The sequence below is a fragment of the Haliotis rufescens genome, unplaced genomic scaffold (assembly GCF_023055435.1).
Source record: "Haliotis rufescens isolate VD_foot unplaced genomic scaffold, xgHalRufe1.0.p SCAF_3, whole genome shotgun sequence".
NCBI classification, from domain to species: Eukaryota; Metazoa; Mollusca; class Gastropoda; order Lepetellida; family Haliotidae; genus Haliotis; species Haliotis rufescens.
Genome location: NW_025964001.1, coordinates 59,102,829 through 59,122,793, shown reverse-complemented (window position 1 = coordinate 59,122,793; position 19,965 = coordinate 59,102,829). Strand labels below are relative to the sequence as shown.

The 19,965-nt window shown below is 40.4% G+C and overlaps 1 protein-coding gene across 3 annotated transcripts in view; it reads right to left on the bottom strand.

Annotated features, from left to right (window-relative positions):
* The window catches only part of LOC124151108 (hypoxia-inducible factor 1-alpha-like), a 92,218-nt gene that overhangs the window by 57,728 nt on the left and 14,525 nt on the right, over positions 1-19,965 (bottom strand). Inside the window, exon 1 of one of the 3 annotated variants that reach the window (XM_048403169.1) lies at positions 4,294-4,606. The exons of the other annotated variants lie outside the window; for them this stretch is intronic. Within the exon in view, the coding sequence (XP_048259126.1) occupies positions 4,294-4,304 (11 nt within the window). The 5' untranslated portion in view covers positions 4,305-4,606. Of the gene's footprint in view, positions 1-4,293; positions 4,607-19,965 lie in introns of those variants that run through there. 3 annotated transcript variants of the gene reach the window in all.

Genomic DNA, 19,965 nt, shown 5'->3' with positions numbered 1-19,965 from the left:
CAAGCAAGTCAGGGAGCCTGACCACCCGATCCCGTTAGTTGCCTCTTTGAGCGTACTCAAGTTGTCAATAACAAACTTAATGCTCAAACCGAAGACCCAGCCCTGAGTACTCGAGTACTTGTGGGAGCTCTAATACACATGTACACATGGTCCTACCACCCATTCATTCTTCATGTGAATCACATCCATTAACAGTTCATGTACGCAGATGCCTTGATCAGATTGCATACAAAAATACATAATACTTCCCACTCACAATATTGAAAAAAACTTGATAATTGATTTATTGTGGCCTCAAGGGTTGGATCCGCTCTTATCTCAGCTACAAGATTGGCTATCAAAACATTATTACAGCTACAGAGAAGTACATAAACAATACAAACACCATTCAAAAAGGATGACTTCTCAGGAAATGTATCTCCACATCTCATCCATACAAACATACATTTAGGAAACTGTACTGGCACTGTCAGCTCTAATGATCCTTGGGTGTGAATCATAATGCCAGTTCCTGGATAGCTGAGGATGGTGGACCCTCCCCAGTAAATCAGTGTCACTCCCGATAACAGACATAGGTCAAGGCCGCTCACAGGCTTCCTTGGGTTCTGATTAAGAGAGTTAAATATCAAACATCTGGCTTGACTGAAGACAAACTTAGCATACCCTTTGTGCACTTAGCTGTTTCGCATTCCTTCATCATTGGTGCCGAACTTAGCGTTGTGCCGAAACATCTGACGTGAATCGTGGTGGGTATTTGTGTCCTGTATATATTTCATATCAAAACTGCATCTAACACCTATATCTTATTTTGGCCTTTCAGCGTTGGAAAAGGATGTCACTCTAACTGTGTCTTAAAACTGGTGCACAATTGCAAGAGCCATATATAAATGGTGATATAGAATAAACACCAGAGGGGGAGGATAGGTTTATGCTTTCAAATTCCAGTAATATCAGGACGTGATATATATTCAGACAGACAGTTTATTCAGTATGCAAGGCCATATGGGCCATAATAAAGTTCAATTTTAACAGATACATAAAAATTAACGCGATCCAGAACATAGCATCACCTGAGCCGAAATGCATGTTTCAAATACGTTGCTAAAGATTTGATACTTCTTCATCATGTACATTGGTCGAATTCAACAAACTGATCATTAATTGATTGTCTTTGTGTGTAATATCTAAATAAGGTAGAAACTTTAATCTCAACGTTTTATATTTTTCACATAAAAAAAACCATGAAACTCGTCTTCAATCTCCTGGTTGGTACGACCCGTGAAGATTCCGGGGTAGAATAGGTCTTCAGCAACCCATGCTTGCCGTAAAGGGTGACTATGCTTGTCGTAAAAGGCAACTAACGGGATCGGGTGGTCAGGCTCGCTGACTTGGTTGATGCATGTCAACAATCCCAATTGCGTGGGTCGATGCTCATGCTATTAATCACTGGATTGTCTGGCGCAGACTCAATTATTTACAGACCGCCGTCATATAGCTGTAATATTGCTGAGTGGGGTGTGAAACAACAAACCAACCAACCTGGTTGGTACAGTTAGAACATATTCAATTTACAAAATCACTTTCCTTGGTTCTACGATATTTATTGACAAGGAAGTTATCATGGTTATGGAGAGATATATATATTCAGACACTACCAATGGAGTGAATCCATCACAAGACCACAGCATGACCAGCAAGCCATCCGTCTCATTATCATGACCATAATCACTGTATAATCATGATAATATGTCTCTCTGTCATAAAGTAAAAGGCGCAGTAGTGGTTAAAGTGTTTCGCTCGTCACGCCGAAGACCCGGGTTCGATTCCCGACATGGCTACAATCATGTGTGAAGCCCATTTCTGGTGTCCCCAGCCGTGATATTGCTGAAATATTGCTAAAAGCTGCATAAAACCGTACTCACTCACTCATAAAGTAAAATCTGTTTAATTTGTGTCTGTACCTGGCCCCTTGTGAGTGATATGTACAATAAAATTTATCCTATCGTATCGTAGCACTCAAACAACTAGGAAACCCCATTGCCCCATTAAACAGGAATTAAAGTACTGATAATGCCTCTACTAAACATTTCGTTTTTATTCAACTTCTGAAAATTACTACCATTAGACATGGCAACAGCTATGTAAGTGCTTGTCGTTCTAATTGCCACTTCCTTGATGTGGAAGAATCTTGTTTCCTGGTGATTTTACGATAGTGTACATATGAGTGAGCGAGGTGGGCTTAAAACCGCTTTTAACAGTATTTCAGTAAAATCGTTGTGTTTCAGTTTGGCATGGGAGGAATGTGATTGCCCTTTAAGCCTAGAGAATCTCTTCATTTTCAGAAATTTTAAGAAATCTAGACTTGCCAAAGTATTGTAGACTTGCTTGGGAGTTTGGGGATATATATCGTGGTTGGTATGGCTGACTACGATACCACAGATTGTTCAAGAGTCGCCAAGACAAATGAAGGTCCCTGTCAAGTGTAACTAATGCTATTTGGTTATGCTTCGTTTGCCTTGGCTTGCACAATCTTAGGGAAAAAACTTGTCAATTGATAGCTCATTTAAAAGCTCCTCTTTGTAAGCCTTAGTGTCAAGAAGGCTATCATTTCCTTCTGGTTGCAGTGAAGAAAATACAGCTTGTATATGTTATAACATCAGTCAAGATGACATCATGAAAACTAGTCCAACCCTGTTGTCTCAAACACCTGGGGACCATAGAGAGTTTGACTTATCCAGGGTTCAACACGACCTTGTTACTGTCAGACTTCACCATCAGACAACAGCAAGCAACGAAACAAATACACTATGTTCATACACAATGTTCATATCAATAGACATGATAGATGATTTAAGAAAAATTAGGAAACTCTTTTTAAACTTTTGAGCTGGACCTATCAGCACTGATCAGGGTAAGCTGTAGGTTATTTCTACCTCTTGGGACGATGTACAGATCGAGTGTACAGACTACGTACACCTGGGAACTTCACACATCCAGTCCAACACACCAAAGTTAAAATGGGATAAACATAGCAAGAGTTTGCCAGACCAGACTGGGGATTCTACACACGTGTTCGAGACAACAACAGGGCTTGACAAGATATACATCACACAAATGTTCAGCCTATTTTTCGTCTAGTAACATGCAATGACAAAATGGAATTCCCACTTGTCAAGCTGGTACTTCGATGCCATGCTTCTTTGTCATGGGTGTCTGTGTGGTCATGTGGATCAAGTGTTTGCCCGGAGAGAAGGTCTGAGATTCGATCCCCAGCCTAGTCACTAGGGCTGGGACGAGTCCGAATTTACTACCCGGGTACCCAACCCCCTATTACATGACCCTACCTGGGTACCCTCTGTAGGTCTCAAGAGTTAGGTACAAAATGTCCGATTGGGCATTTTCTTACCATAGCACTGGCAAAACACATTTAGATACATGTATTAAACAATCTGGTCATGCATACACTGAATTTGACTCTCAAGTTATATCTTTATTCAAAGACATGAAAAGTCAGAATGAATGGGTGCATAGTCAGAAAGAAATGCGAAAACATTAGTGACTTGTAGTGAAACCATAGAGTTCTAGATAAGTTTTTGCCATTAAACAATATAATCACGTGACTAACCACGGGTCCGGGTAGACCTGTGGGTACCCCCGTCCTACTTAGTACCCACCCGACCCGGGTACCCAAGTTACCCATCCCAGCCCTACTAGTCACAGCAAAAGACATTAAAAGATGGCATTTGTTGTTGCCCTGCCTGGCACGCTGCATTAAGGAGATAAAACGAGGACCGGTTGGCTCAGAGTCTGTAAACTGTCAGAATGGGGTATCTATGTTGACCTGTAGCATGACATCTCAGTGGACCAGTACTATAAATCTGACATAAATCCAAACTAGTGCCACCAGCCACACACATATACAAGTACATGCACCTTGTTATATTTGGGCAATAATCACGATCACAACATAAAACCCCATTTCACCTCACCTCATGATCCGCAACTCTTTCAGCTAACACTAACATGACTACAGCCAAGCAGAATCACGTGTAATGACCTTGACTAGCGAATAGGACACATTCGCTTCAAACTTCAAAACCCCTTCAGAATTCTGACATTTGCCACAAGTGCCTAACTCTTAACTCAAACGCAGTTTTCCTTCATCAAGGCGCTGAAACAAGAGCCCAGAACTATTCTGTATATGTAAAAATGTATCATGCTTGTGGCAATACTTAATGACCAATTTCATATTTGATACCTACCGCAGAACAGTAAAGAATAAGCAGGACTTACTTGTAAGGCATGTTGATCCTATGAATGAGCAGCCTCAGGCAATCAACGTGATCAAGGTATCTTGCAATGTAATGCCCGCTAACCGACAATCGCAGATTGGTGTCGTCTCAATGAATACAGGAGGGTGTCAGATTTTGTAGACATGTAACAGTAGACAATAGAGGACAGCAGGAACCAGTCTCGAGGAAAACAATAGCTCACGCAATTCACACATGGGTAGACATTTAGGACAGTTATTGTACATGGCCTTTATGTCACTTCAAGATTCAGCAGATACCGATCAGTGTAGCTCAAATTCTAAAATCACATTGTAGCATATCATGTCTTTTCCTGATCACAACATGTTGTTTATTACGCAAGTTTGTGTGTCAAGGTTTGGTAAACAGTATTTAGAGCATTAACTTGATGACAGCTTTAAGAGAACATGTGTACTTTTATGCTGGAAACTGATACACAAACACACAAGTTAATTACCTTAACAATGACATATACCGATTCGACGTAATAAGCGTCCCGCTCTAATAAGCGCCCACGGCGATATTTGCTAATATATTGGCTAGTGAACAATCTCAATTAGCACCCCTTCTGATTGATCAATGTACACAAGACTTATTTATTCGTGTATAATACGCATTCGTGTGTTATATGTACCCTTAATTATGGTCATTTAAGTCTTGGAAAAATATATCTGTCGTATATAAACATTTCAGACAGTCAGCATAAACCACGAAATCTATGATCTTTTAACTCTGATTTTTTTCACCAAAATAATATTCTAATAAGAACCCCTTATTTCTAATTTTGAGAGCACCCTGGGTGCTTATTACGTCGAATACGGTATTGTCTTTAAAATGTGCTTGCTGGTACTGAGGTAAACTTCAGAATACCTTTCAGCTTTAGAAGATGATCAGTATTTTGTTTGTTTGTTGTTTAATGCCCTCAATCCAGTGATTGACATCATGAGCATCGATCAACGCAATTGGGATACGATGACATGCATCAACCAAGTCAGCGAGCCTGACCACCCGATCCTGTTAGTCGCCTCTTACGACAAGCAGTCGCCTTTTACAGCAAGTATGGGTTGCTGAAGACCTATTCTACCCCGGATCTTCACGGGTCTATACAGTAAGATCCCACCTGGAGGCTATGAGAGACTGATATATACATATTTATACTAATTATATATTTATCATCCAGAGAGAGGAAAAATGACTGAAAACTTCAGTATTTCAAAGTGAGGGTTGTAGAGGAGGGAGATATGACCCTCTGGCATCCAGAAGATGCTGCATTCAGAAATATTCCTATATAAAATTGAGTCTGCACCAGACAATCCGGTGATTGATATTTGTGAGCAACGATCACACCGTTGGTGTATGATCACACACAATCAACCAAGTTACCAAGCCTCGGACAACCCAAATGAGTTTACTTCCTCGTAAGACTAGCATAGGTTCCTTCAGACTAATTCTAACCCAGAATCTCCAAGGGGTGTACTGCACCGAGACTTGTGGCACAACCGGCTGCTGGGCCACCCATGGGTCGTGATAATGATGATTGCCTAAGAGTATTCAAAGAGCCAGGATTTTCCCAAGCAATGGACTATGGTAATCATGATAAGATTATCTGCCCTCAGAGCTCCAGTTGAGTTTTTGGTGTTGTGGGTATTTTACCCATGCATTTTAAAATCATTGGGTATCAGTAATTCTATCTGGGTATTCAAATTTCTGTTACCCATTAGTTTTTACACATGTGGGTATTTAAGTTAAATATTTAAGAACACTATTCATCTAGTCCCTGCAAACAGGTGCCGTGTGGGTTCGAGAGCTTTATAGGACTCAAAAATACCACGATACTTCCACAAGAAAGTGTGATGGCAAATGATCATGATGTAACTGTCATCTTTGAGTTTGGCAAGGTTGACGGAATGCCCGTTTATAATTTCAAAATAAGTTGCTGATTTGCTAATCGAATATGCAGGGTTACTTCACATAATTTTGATGATACACACAAGTTTTATTTTTGTAGAGTATCTGTAATGTGCGTTTATATTTTACTGCGTATTTCTGCATTTCTGATGCGTATATCACGCAGATACGCAGCATACCTGGAGCAATGGCCCTATAAGCAGGGTTAGACACTTTTCCATCATGTGATACAAGACTCCAGTGAGAACTGGGTGATTTGTCCAACAGTGCTGACATGTACCAACCACTGCACATTCCCACACAAACAATGACGTGTTTGTCATGTAAAATCCTAGAACACACAGACTGTTGTGGTCTCCCACTCCTGGGTTCTTGGGACTGCAAGAGCTCTTATCACTGGCACTCCTTCAGTTTGTTAAACGTTGAATGCACATATAAAAAATATTCACACACATTGAGACGGGATAATACATCAAACTTGTACGTCATCTGACATTTTTGTCTGAAGTATCCCCATCCTCATGTGGAGGTTACTTAGTGGATATGAAGGCAAACCTTTCTAATAGGGACAGACGCTTTCCAGTCTAAACCTTTCTAATAGGGACAGATGCTTTCCAGTCTAAACCTTTCTAATAGGGACAGATGCTTTCCAGTCCAAACCTTTCTAATAGGGACAGATGTTTTCCAGTCTAAACCTTTCTAATAGGGACAGATGCTTTCCAGTCTAAACCTTTCTAATAGGGACAGATGCTTTCCAGTCTAAACCTTTCTAATAGGGACAGATGCTTTCCAGTCCAAACCTTTCTAATAGGGACAGATGTTTTCCAGTCTAAACCTTTCTAATAGGGACAGATGCTTTCCAGTCTAAGCCTTTCTAATAGGGACAGAAGCTTTCCAGTCTAAACCTTTCTAATAGGGACAGATGCTTTCCAGTCTAAACCTTTCTAATAGGGACAGATGCTTTCCAGTCTAAGCCTTTCTAATAGGGACAGATGCTTTCCAGTCTAAACCTTTCTAATAGGGACAGATGCTTTCCAGTCTAAACCTTTCTAATAGGGACAGATGCTTTCCAGTCTAAACCTTTCTAATAGGGACAGATGCTTTCCAGTCTAAACCTTTCTAATAGGGACAGATGCTTTCCAGTCCAAACCTTTCTAATAGGGACAGATGCTTTCCAGTCTAAACCTTTCTAATAGGGACAGACGCTTTCCAGTCTAAGCCTTTCTAATAGGGACAGATGCTTTCCAGTCTAAGCCTTTCTAATAGGGATAGATGCTTTCCAGTCTAAACCTTTCTAATAGGGACAGATGCTTTCCAGTCTAAGCCTTTCTAATAGGGACAGATGCTTTCCAGTCCAAACCTTTCTAATAGGGACAGATGCTTTCCAGTCTAAGCCTTTCTAATAGGGACAGATGCTTTCCAGTCTAAGCCTTTCTTATAGGGACAGATGCTTTCCAGTCTAAGCCTTTTTTATAGGGAGAGACTCTTTCATGATCAAACCTTTCTAATAGGGACAGATGCTTTCCAGTATAAACCTTTCTTATAGGGAGAGATGCTTTCATGATCAAACCTTTCTAATAGGGACAGATGCTTTCCAGTCTAAACCTTTCTTATAGGGAGAGATGCTTTCATGATCAAACCTTTCTAATACGGACAGATGCTTTCCAGTCTAAACCTTTCTTATAGGGAGAGATGCTTTCATGATCAAACCTTTCTAATAGGGACAGATATTTTCCAGTCCAAACCTTTCTAAAAGGGGCAGACGCTTTCCAGTCTATACCTTTCTTATAGGGAGAGAAGCTTTCATGACCAAACCTTTCTAATAGGGACAGCTTTCCAGTCCAAACCTTTCTAAAAGGGACAGACGCTTTCCAGTCTATACCTTTCTTATAGGGAGAGATGCTTTCATGACCGAACCTTTCTAATAGGGACAGCTTTCCATTCCAAAACTTTCTAATAGGGACTGAATTCCATTCCAAACCTTTCTAATAGGGACAAAAGCTTCCCCCCAGTCAAAACCTTTCTAATATGGACAGAAGTTTTCCAGTCTAAACCTTTCTTATAGGGAGAGATGTTTTCATGACCAAACCTTTCTAATAAGGACTGCTTTCCAGTCCAAACCTTTCTAATAGGGACAAAAGCTTTCCAGTCCAAACCTTTCTAATAGGGACAGATGTTTTCCAGTCCAAACCTTTCTAATAGGGACAGATGCTTTCCAGTCCAAACCATCAGTTTGTACAAACTTATATACTCTCTCTCGCTCTCTCTCTCTCTCTCTCTCTCTCTCTCTGGAATATTGCTGAGTGTAGTGTTGTAAAACAACAAACAAAAGAAACCCTCCAGTTTCAAAAAACTCTATTCAACACACACAGAAATAAATCATAAACAGTGTCTTAATCCATCTCCATCATCAATAATATCTTTACAATCAAAATACAATGCAATCAAATCAACCTATCAAATGATGTTAATTTTTCCAACAATATCTTCAAACAGTTTGCTTTGATGTAAAATGGGGTGGTCGGGTAGCCTAGTTCTTAAAGCGTTCGCTCGTCACGCCGAAGACCTGGGTTTGATTCCCGACATGGGTACAACGTGTGAAGCCCATTTCTTTGTCCCCTGCTGTGATATTGCTGGAATATTGCTAAAAGCGGTGTAGAACCATACTCACTCATTCACTCACTTTGATGTAAAAAGATGTGTTATCTTTCCTGATTAATGATGAATATCTTTTTCAACCAATAATTTACGTCTTACATACGTCAAGAAACTGATGGATGTCACACAGGGCTTCACAACTGCTTGTCTTTCCTACGTAAAGTTAAAACTTGATCAATCAAACAACACAGCTCTGCAATAAATATGTGTCCACATCACACACGAGATGGCTAAATAACCCCCAAATCATGAAAAGTAAATCTGTCACACATGTCAATGTATTTGAATCACTTGAAACAAATCACTCTAAAGCAGCTGGGCTACATTCAACATGTTCAAGATACATAAACTTAGGAAACATGAATCTAGAGCACGTAAACATTCACCAAGCACAAACAGCCATAACATATGCTTGTTCTCAAACAAAAGGGCATACATTCATTCTCAAAAGATTTCCAAATTATTGCCAATCTATCCACCTTTGATAAAACATCTTCTTGTGAGAAAACCAAGGCTTGCGATGTAGCTGTGCCTGCAGTCAATTGAACCTAAACACGCGATACAGGCTGCCCTCCAACGTGCTAATCATGCTGTGTCATTTTGAGCGTCCATCCAGACAAGCTTATCATCCAACTGCACAGCTCCAGGTTTCTGCAAAACCTCTAGCTCAAACCAAAATAAACTATTTTTGCTAACTGAAACAATTTCCCTTATCAAACGGAAAATGCGCCCTACTTGCTCAGTCTGCCTGGTACAGGCAAAGGCTTCAATTAGGAGATAAATGTTATGTATGTCTTCAGATTTATGGGGTTTATTGAGTATTTGATGTGTGGAACATGTATTTAGAACTATCAGCATTGGAGGTCTCAAATGCTAAATTTTGCAGGTATCAAATTCCATTTCCTGGAGAACTTTCTCTTTGGAGGTGAACTCTCACAGTGTCGACACAGACATGACATCACTCTTGAATGCCTTGAGGTGAAGTCTCACAGTGTCGATACAGACATGACATCACTCTTGAATGTCTTAAGGTGAACTCTCACAGTGTCGACACAGACATGACATCACTCTTGAATGTCTTAAGGTGAACTCTCACAGTGTCGACACAGACATGACATCACTCTTGAATGCCTTGAGGTAAAGTCTCAAAGTGTCGATACAGACATGACATCACTCTTGAATGCCTTGAGGTGAACTCTCACAGTGTCGATACAGACATGACATCACTCTTGAATGCCTTGAGGTGAAGTCTCACAGTGTTGATACAGACATGACATCACTCTTGAATGCCTTGACGCCATGATACTATATACTGGGTTTATGCCTATTTCTGTGATAACTGAACTCACATGGATAACAGAATGTGTAAAACAGTAACTTAATCGAGGTTGTTCTGATAACTATTAATCAAACTTAACATTTCATTATTGTGGTATCCATTTGGCCAACCAGATTCGCAGGTATTTCAAATTCATGCTTGACAACAAAAAAAAGACACTTACAAAAGAATATTCGTACACAGTTGAAAGTCCCAAAGAACATTTTCAACCAATCAGGTTGCAGCAAACATGGCCATTCAGTCTACAAAGGTCAATACGATGGTCTCTATTTGTTGAATTTTATAAGTAGAAAAGAAGATTAAACGAGACTACATTTGGGGTAAGAGGGCAAATTTCAAGATTCTTTTAATGGCCGCGCCATGTTACCGAGAGTGTAACGAAGGTGTCACACACTGGGAAGGAACTTGTAGCTTATCATGGGTTTGACTGGTTAGCAGTCATGGTCTATTGTCTGTCAAACATTGTCAAAAGTGTGATCACCATATATCATGTATATACACTTGCTGATGGCTTAACCAAAAGATGCAGTATAGCACAATGTTCTCCAAACAACTTATTCAAAGATTCTAGTTATTAAAATTTAGCTCTGCTCGAGAAGACTTTTTTTCGTCAGGCATGTTGGCAGCAAAGATGTAAAAAGGAAAGATTTGAACTGAAACCTCAACAGAATATATCCCCATCCAATTAATTTGGACGTGAATGATGAGTGATATTTGTTTTTACATTAGATTTAAACGACTTCCAAAGGATTTATCTAGGCATTTTCAGGTGCTGGCATTTGGCCCAAGGTCGACAGCATATGTCGGTATAAACTCCAAATTGGAATGAAAAATGTCAACAATCATGTTATCACAACACATAATACCCAGTAACGCTTCAGCAACAGTGACTTAAGTTACACTGATAACACGACCCACAAACAAGGTTTGTTAGATTTTTAATGCATCGCTAATATACTTAATAACACGTTGGTCTGACGTTGAATAATTTGCATACTCATATATGCAAGGGGCCGACGTATGGTTCTCAGTAGGAAGTGACAACTTGGAGACGATGGCTTGCGGTATATACAGTTTTACTTTATACATGTAGATATATACATACAAAAGACACTATGTGCCAGGTCAGCGCATAGTGGTAGTGGTTGTTGTCTTGGTGCCCTGGAGCACCCAGCCTAACCCTAGCTAGGCTAAGGGTAAGACCTTTCTTTCTTTTTTTCTCTCTGGACCAAGGATTATATAGCCAAGGTCACCTGACATTTAGTAAGTAATAAATATAAATGTAAATAGTAATTCATCAGCAGGATGGCAGACAGTCGATGTACACAAAAATGCTGATTAACAATTAGGATTAAATAACAGCAATTAAGTGTTTCAAGGCATATAGATGTCATGGCTCCAGGGTAATGAGCCTTTGCAATTAAATGTTCTTCAGACAATGGGTGTCGTAAATCAGTAGCTATGACATACTTCTGAAAATAAGGACTTAAAAAAGCCAAATTTGACAAAATACTACTTTTCTTCCTAATAGGCCTGCACTTAGGTAACTCCTGTTTGTTATCGGTTACCTACATCACTTTAGCAGGCGCATTGTACATGTGAGAACTAGTGGTCCTTGTGCGGACTATCAATTAGCCACGATTAATAGGTTACCACAAGAGTCCTCAAGAGCTGGACACTTATTAGCTGTAAATGCTCTAAGTTCATTGCCATGACCAGGAGCCATAAAGTTCTGTCCCAATGACTACTTTCAGCCTGTGCAGAGCATCAGAGTGTGGGATTCAGTAACACCCAGAGGCCAATCCAGGATTATCAAGTGGGGTTCCTATGAACCAAGTTAAAAAACTGAGCACAAGCCTATGCTAAGGAGACCAGGAGACAGCCTCCATGGTCCAGTGGTAGAGCGTCCGCCGGAGAGCAGAAGGTCCAGGGTTCGATCCCACCCGCGTCATACCAAAAGACGTCAAAAGATGGTACTTGTTGTTACCCTGTCTGGCGCTCGGCATTAAGGGGCTAAAACAAGGACTATTGGCTTGGAGTCAGTATACTGTGTCTGAGTGGGGTATTCATGTTAAACTGCGGCATGGTATCTCAGTGGGCTAGCACTATAAATTGGCATCAGTCCGGACTAGTACAAGCAGCCACAGAAACACACACACGTACATGCACGTCGCTATATAAGTGCAATAATCTTGGACGCAACATTCAACTCCATTTCACCTCGACTATGCTAAGGATGGCATGTAAGGCTTCTGAAAATACGGACACACACCTCCTGAATGTACCTCCATACCGACTCCAAGTAGATGAGACCTTGTCTTATCCCTTCAATACCAAGCACCAGGCAAGGTAACAACAAGTTATCTTTTAATGTCTTTTGGTACGAGATGATGAGTACTATAACACTGCAGTGTATCGAAACCACTGGTGTGTGGGCTAGTACAAGGATTGTTGTTTAATGTTATGACGCCGGTCTGTAAAGAATTGAATCTAAACAAGATCATTTAGTGACTGACATCATGAGTGAGTGAGTTGAGTTTAATGCCGCTTTTAACAGTATTCCAGTTATATCGCGGCGTGTCAGCTTAATGTGGGACTAAAGCCCGAAGTGATGCAGGTCTCAGACGTTTACCACTTCGGTGAAACCCACGAGCACCGGTATGGTGCTGACAAACCTGGAAACATAATTGGACCAAACCGGGATTCGAACCCACAATCATAGGTTTCTGTCGTGCCCAAGGAGCCTGACCACCGAATCCTGTTCGTCACCTCTTGCAACAAGCATAGTCTCCTCCTACGACAAGCATGGGTTGCTGAAGACCTATTCTAACCCGGATCTTCATTGGTCCAGCTACGTAATTGAAAATAACATGAATAACCTGTTATGAACTGTGAAAACAAGTATTTCAAAGTGTTAAAAAAGGATAATTAAAAAGACACTTACCATGCTTACATCATTGTATATGGACTAGGTGTGTCTACAGCAAACAGCCAATTTTCCAACACATTGTAATAAATAATTGCAGATAATGTCATCACTATTCATGATAACCCAAAAGTCATAATGCAATTACAACCTTCAAAACCTTAATACTTCTAGGATGGCCCAGCTCTCAAATCCCCTGAATTTTGCTGTTGCTGCGTCCCTCAGGCATACCAAAAGCCCTTGATTGTGGGTTTGAATCTAGATTTGCCTTGATCATGTGTCTAGATTTGTCAGCACCATACCCAATGATACCCCTGCAATAATCTGTGACCCGTGAAGATCTGGGGTAGAATAGGTCTTCAGCAACCCATGCTTGTCGTAATAGGCAACTATGCTTGTCGTAAGAGGTGACTAACGGGATCGGGTGGTCAGGCTTGCTGACTTGGTTGATGCATGTCATCATATCTCAATTGCTTGGATTGATGCTCATGATATCAATCACTGGATTGACTGGTCCAGACTCGATTATTTACAGACCACAGTCAAGTAGCTGTAATATTGCTGAGTGCGGGGTTAAACAATAAACAAATAAACAAACAAACACAATAATGTGTAAATTAGACCTGAATCACTTTGGGTTCTCGACATCAAGCTGACACACTGTGATATATAGAGGATTCATCACGAGTGTTTTTTAATATGGAAATATCAACCGAGTCTTAGTTAATCGGTATTTGCCGAGCCTTTGGCGAGGCAAATACCGATTAACGGGACGAGGTTGATATTTCCCATATTAAAAAACACTCGTGATGAATTCTATTTATCATTTTCACATTTTTGCTTCCAAATTAAGGAATAATTGCATTAAACATTAACATCAGCAACTTGTCGAAATCTTACGTATAGATCGTGCGTAGTGATACATGTTTTCCATGGCCATGTAAACCAAAATAAACAATTCGCTGAGAAAAAAAGTTCCTCGGATTATTTTAAACAAAATACTTGAACAGACTTTTGCAGAATAATTGAAACTTTAATAACGGTAACAACAACGATTCTGTGTAATCTGATTATATCTCTGGTGTAACTTCACTTATAATATATAGTTTCAAATCAAACCGCTCGCTCTTCCGGTTATCTAATTTGCATATCTAATTTGCATACTTATGTCATTGGGGTATGACATACATGTTTTTATGTCATAAGCTTATGTCATGGATAAATGCTTTAGTTAAATGATAAATCTGAATACTGATCATGCTGATCATACCCCACTCACACTCACACACACACTCACACACACACTCACACTCACACTCACACTCACACACACATTGACATATTTCACTAAGGGAGGTGAGGTGAAATGGGGTTTAACATCGCGTCCAAGATTATTGCACTTATATAGCGACGTGTGGCTGCTTGTACTAGTCCGGACTGATGCCGATTTATAGTGCTAGCCCACTGAGAAACCATTCCGCAGTTTAACATGAATACCCAACTCAGACACAGTATACTGACTCCGAGCCGACCAGTCCTTGTTTAAGCCCCTTGATGCCGAGCGCCAGACAGGGTAACAACAAGTACCATCTTTGAACGTCTTGTGGCCAGGGATCAAACCCTGGACCTTCTGCTCTCCGGGAGGACGCTCCACCACTAGACCACGGAGGCGGTCTCATTTAGAGAGACCTCCTTGTTTATCACTGCAGTTGCTACACTGCTGCATATGTTGGTGATACGATCTGTCTGCATTTAGACCTGATAAGATACATACCTGTAATAACTGCTGTCTGTATCAACTAGTTTCAGTGATAAGGAAAATACTACATCAGCAGGTGTCTTCACAACCTTGATAATAAAAGTCTATCTGGGACAGACATTTATTTCACGAGTGTGTGGAAGTCTTGACGGGACCATAAACTAATCAGAAAAAATGCATGTTCCAGAACACAGCCTCTTAGCATGAATATCATAATCGTTGAGAACCAATTTCGGAATTTTTATTGAAAATGCTGCAGACTGGGGATTCCTATTGGCTCCAAAGTATTTTGTAATGTTACTCTTCTTTCATGACAACATGACAACATGACAACATGACAACAGGCTTAAAAACAAAAACATCCAAGAAGAACTATACAGCCAACTCACCTACCCTATTTTGAGAAATTATGTTATTGGGAGCACAACATATTTTCTGGGCCTTAGGTTAAACCCTATCGTGTATTATTAGTACCACAATCCGGTCCATCATATGTCTACAGCTGTGTACACTGCAGCAGCTCTGACTATACACAAACACCATGCTATGTCTGTCAATGTATTGTTGCCAGGAAAGCAGAAACAACCCTATCATCAGCTGACATGGCTGAGGGGACCTGGGAAGAGCGTACCTACTGAAATAGTGATGTGCATGGCCACTTGAGGGCTTGCATCATATTTCATGAAGAGGAGTAAACAACATAGCCTTGGTGCAAGTGATCTGGTTAATATGTAGGTCAACAGAGGATCAACAAGCACCTTCAGGTGACACGCCAGTATTTGTGTTCCTCTTGTAGCTGTGTTGTGTCTGAAGGTTGTGTGGTGTCTGATGGTTGTGTGGTGTCTGATGGTTGTGTGGTGTCTCAAGGTTGTGTGGTGTCTGATGGTTGTGTGGTTTCTGATGGTTGTGTGGTGTCTGATGGTTGTGTAGTTTCTGATGGTTGTTCGGTTTCTGATGGTTGTGTGGTGTCTGATGGTTGTGTGGTGTCTGATGGTTGTGTGGTTTCTGATGGTTGTGTGGTGTCTGATGGTTGTGGTGTCTGATGGTTGTGTGGTGTCTGATGGTTGTGTAGTTTCTGATGGTTGTGTGGTGTCTGATGGTTGTGTGGTGTCTGATGGTTATGTGGTGTCTGATGGTTGTGTGGTTTCTGAAGGTTGTGTAGTGTCTGAAGGTTGTGTGGTGTCTGATGGTTGTGTGGTTTCTGATGGTCGTGTGATGTCTGATGGTTGTGTGGTGTCTGATGGTTGTGTGGTGTCTGATGGTTGTGTGGTGTCTGATGGTTGTGTGGTTTCTGATGGTTGTGTGGTGTCTGATGGTTGTGGTGTCTGATGGTTGTGTGGTGTCTGATGGTTGTGTAGTTTCTGATGGTTGTGTGGTGTCTGATGGTTGTGTGGTGTCTGATGGTTATGTGGTGTCTGATGGTTGTGTGGTTTCTGAAGGTTGTGTAGTGTCTGAAGGTTGTGTGGTGTCTGATGGTTGTGTGGTTTCTGATGGTCGTGTGATGTCTGATGGTTGTGTGGTGTCTGATGGTTGTGTGGTTTCTGAAGGTTGTGTGATGTCTGATGGTTGTGTGGTGTCTGATGGTTGTGTGGTTTCTGATGGTTGTGTGGTGTCTGATGGTTGTGTGGTGTCTGATGGTTCTGTGGTGTCTGATGGTTGTGTGGTGTCTGATGGTTGTGTGGCTTCTGAAGGTTGTGTAGTGTCTGAAGGTTTTGTGGTGTCTGATGGTTGTGTGGTGTCTGATGGTTGTGTGGTGTCTGATGGTTGTGTAGTGTCTGAAGGTTTTGTGGTGTCTGATGGTTGTGTGCTGTCTGATGGTTGTGTGCTGTCTGATGGTCATATTGATATTATGAATGGCCCAAAGTCACGTTATTGATGGTGCTCAACGCATGCCCCAAAATGTGTTAAACATTATTTAAAGGATATTTTCACCATTATTTACAGTTTGTAATTGAATAAAGCCAATTTGAAGAATAAATTTCACATTTTGTTCTAACAAATGTTTAGATTACAGTATCATTCTGTACATAATGAATAGGAGAAATACTGACAAGTCTAGTCTGGCACCAACATGTCACTCAACCTACAACCATTCCTGAAGCATTATCCTTGGTTTCATCCAAGTGGTAAACATCAGAGACCTGCATCACTTCGGGCCTTCCTCCCACATCAACATGTTTAAGCTGACACGCCGTGATATAACTGGAATACTGTTAAAAGCGATGTTAAGTCACTCACTCATTCATTATCATTGTGGCGGACATCAATATCAAATTCAACTCAGGATATGAGGAAACATGAAGTTCTGGCTTCCTGTCCGTTAACATTACACTTTTTAAAAGCAAGTTTTATAATTATGATGCTCTAGATAGGAGCACCACTGATTGAAGGAAAACAGAACAATGCATGGGATACTGATTATCAAGGAGTACAGAATATTAATTATCAAGGAATACAAGTGGGGTTAACATGGTTAACATGTTCAAATAACTGAGGAATAGTCAAGATATACAAGAGTCACCTGCAATCAAGAAATACAAGGGGCACCTGTAATCAAGGAATACAAGGGACACCTGTAATCGATGAATACAAGGGACACCTGTAATCAAGGAATACAAGGGACACCTGTAATCAAGGAATACAAGGGACACCTGTAATCAAGGAATACAAGGGACACCTGTAATCAAGGAATACAAGGGACACCTGTAATCGAGGAATACAAGGGACACCTGTAATCGAGGAATACAAGGGACACCTGTAATATAGGAATAAAAGGGACACCTGTAATCAAGGAATACAAGGGACACCTGTGATCAAGGAATAACAGGGACGGTTTCGAAAGGTTCCATACAGTAAGTAACGGCAATGGCAATCAGCTGTTCCAGAGTCTTACACTCTCAATTTTATCACTATTTAAAATATATATAGTAAAAGCTGCAACTAAAATAACACGATATTGGAAAATGTTATTCCTGGTAAAATAATGTTTTTTAGATTTCTTGTCCGATCATTGCCTCAAAATTCTTTTCATAAACCCCAAAGCTACCCAGAAAAAAGTATGTGTTACATGTAGCCAAAATACTTTCAGAAATAAAAAGGGCTGTTTTGTCACTTGAAGTTTGAATATCTAACACAAATGAAGACATTCAGTCTTAAAATGAGAATTTTTAATTTTAAATAAATTTTAATTCCCCAGCAGATACACTACATGTCATACATCGCATGATTTTAAGGTGATACAGAGCAAAACCTCCAATTAGAAATCTTTGTTGTCTTATTGCAACTATAAACTGATAAATTTTATAAAAAAAAAAAAATATCTACAATCTACCCTATTAACGTGTTAAGAAGGCTTTTAATCGGCACCACAGCATTTATTTTAGGGGGGACCTTCGTACTACATACAAACCTCCATATGAGTGAGTGAGTGAGTTCGGTTTAACGCCGCTTTTAACAGTATTCCAGTTATATCACGGCATGTCAGCTTAATGTGGGAGGAAAGCCCGAAGTGATGCAGGTCTCAGACGTTTACCACTTCGGTGAAACCCACAAGCACGGGTATGGTGCTGACAAACCTAGAAACATAATCGGGGCGAACCGGGATTCGAACCCACAATCATAGGTTTCTGGCGTGTCCAAGGAACACAACTCTGCACAGCGAAACGCGGCGCCTTAAACGACTGGGCCACCCGTGCCCCCACCTCCATATGAACAATTAGAGTGACATGATCCAGTCGCAAGGATAGTGTTATTGTGTTATTCTTCTCGTTGCAACTTGTTTCTGGACACTTAAGTCGAAATCTGGCATCAGTGATTAGTAGTTGACAAATTGACTTATTCATTGTATTTATGGGGAACACCAGTGTTATTAAACCACTGAGCTAGAACCTATGTCATTTGTTGTTTTTCATTGCAATGACTACAAACAACTAATTCAAGTTTGAAGTAATAGGCTACATAAAAAAAGATGCATCATCCTTTTTGATCCCATCAAAATTGGAACTAGCACTTATTGACAAAGACTGTAGGACTTCCATGCAGCCAGTCATGGGGTCTGGGGAAATTAATTTCAAGACTGCAACCCTGAACAAAGCCAGCATTAGTGGAAAAACGGACATTTTAAAGTGTAACGACAGGAACACATTTATTTAGAAGGAAAACATGAGATTCCTATGAGTAAGGTTGATAAATTCTGCCTCTTCATCAAGTGATGTACCTGACAGACACGCCATCCTTGTTAACCCTTGGATCGGCAGTACGACAGACTTACACAAGTCTCTCGGGCAATAATTATTAGTTGAAATCATAATTTCTAGATTATGCAAATAATGAAAACAAGTTGTCCCCTTAAGAGACTGGAGTCCTGTACTGTTCACACATCTAGACTTGCCTATTAGGAGGAAGGAAGAACTACACATCCATGGACTTATCTTTCAGTACAGCCTTGAAGCAAGGCTATCAGTATGGGTGAAGCAAAGGATATGTCATTGTCTCCACAATAAGCACGGGGATCAGCACTAGGAGGGAGTAAATCCTGTTTTAAGCCGCACTTGGCAATGTTGAATCTACAGCCGGCCAGCCTTTCAATCATTTAATTTTTACAGTACAAATCTGTCTCCAGTTGTTTATATCAAAACCACTCGACCATGCCAGATTCCACAAGATCATCTGTATTTTGGGAGTGCTTCTTGTCTCATACCATCCTATACTGCATTCCCACTCAAAACATATTATATTTCATATCAACATACAATGACATATATAATGGGGTTCTTAGTCCATAGAAAGGTCTATTCAGTATTTTATTGTCTGCTACACTGGATGTAGTTACAAAATATTTCATCATCTAAAACTGGCTCCCACAGGAGATATCCTTGGGTGAGATCAAGCGATATCTACACTGTAGATATGGCTGCAATGAAATTGCACCATAGACCATTGACGTCATTGTTGCCATGACGTCACAATCAAATGACATCACTAATGGCTCTGCTACTGAAGTTGTTAGCAGTGCTTTTTACACATAAATTACGTAAATTACACTGCTAATTACTGTTTACAAACT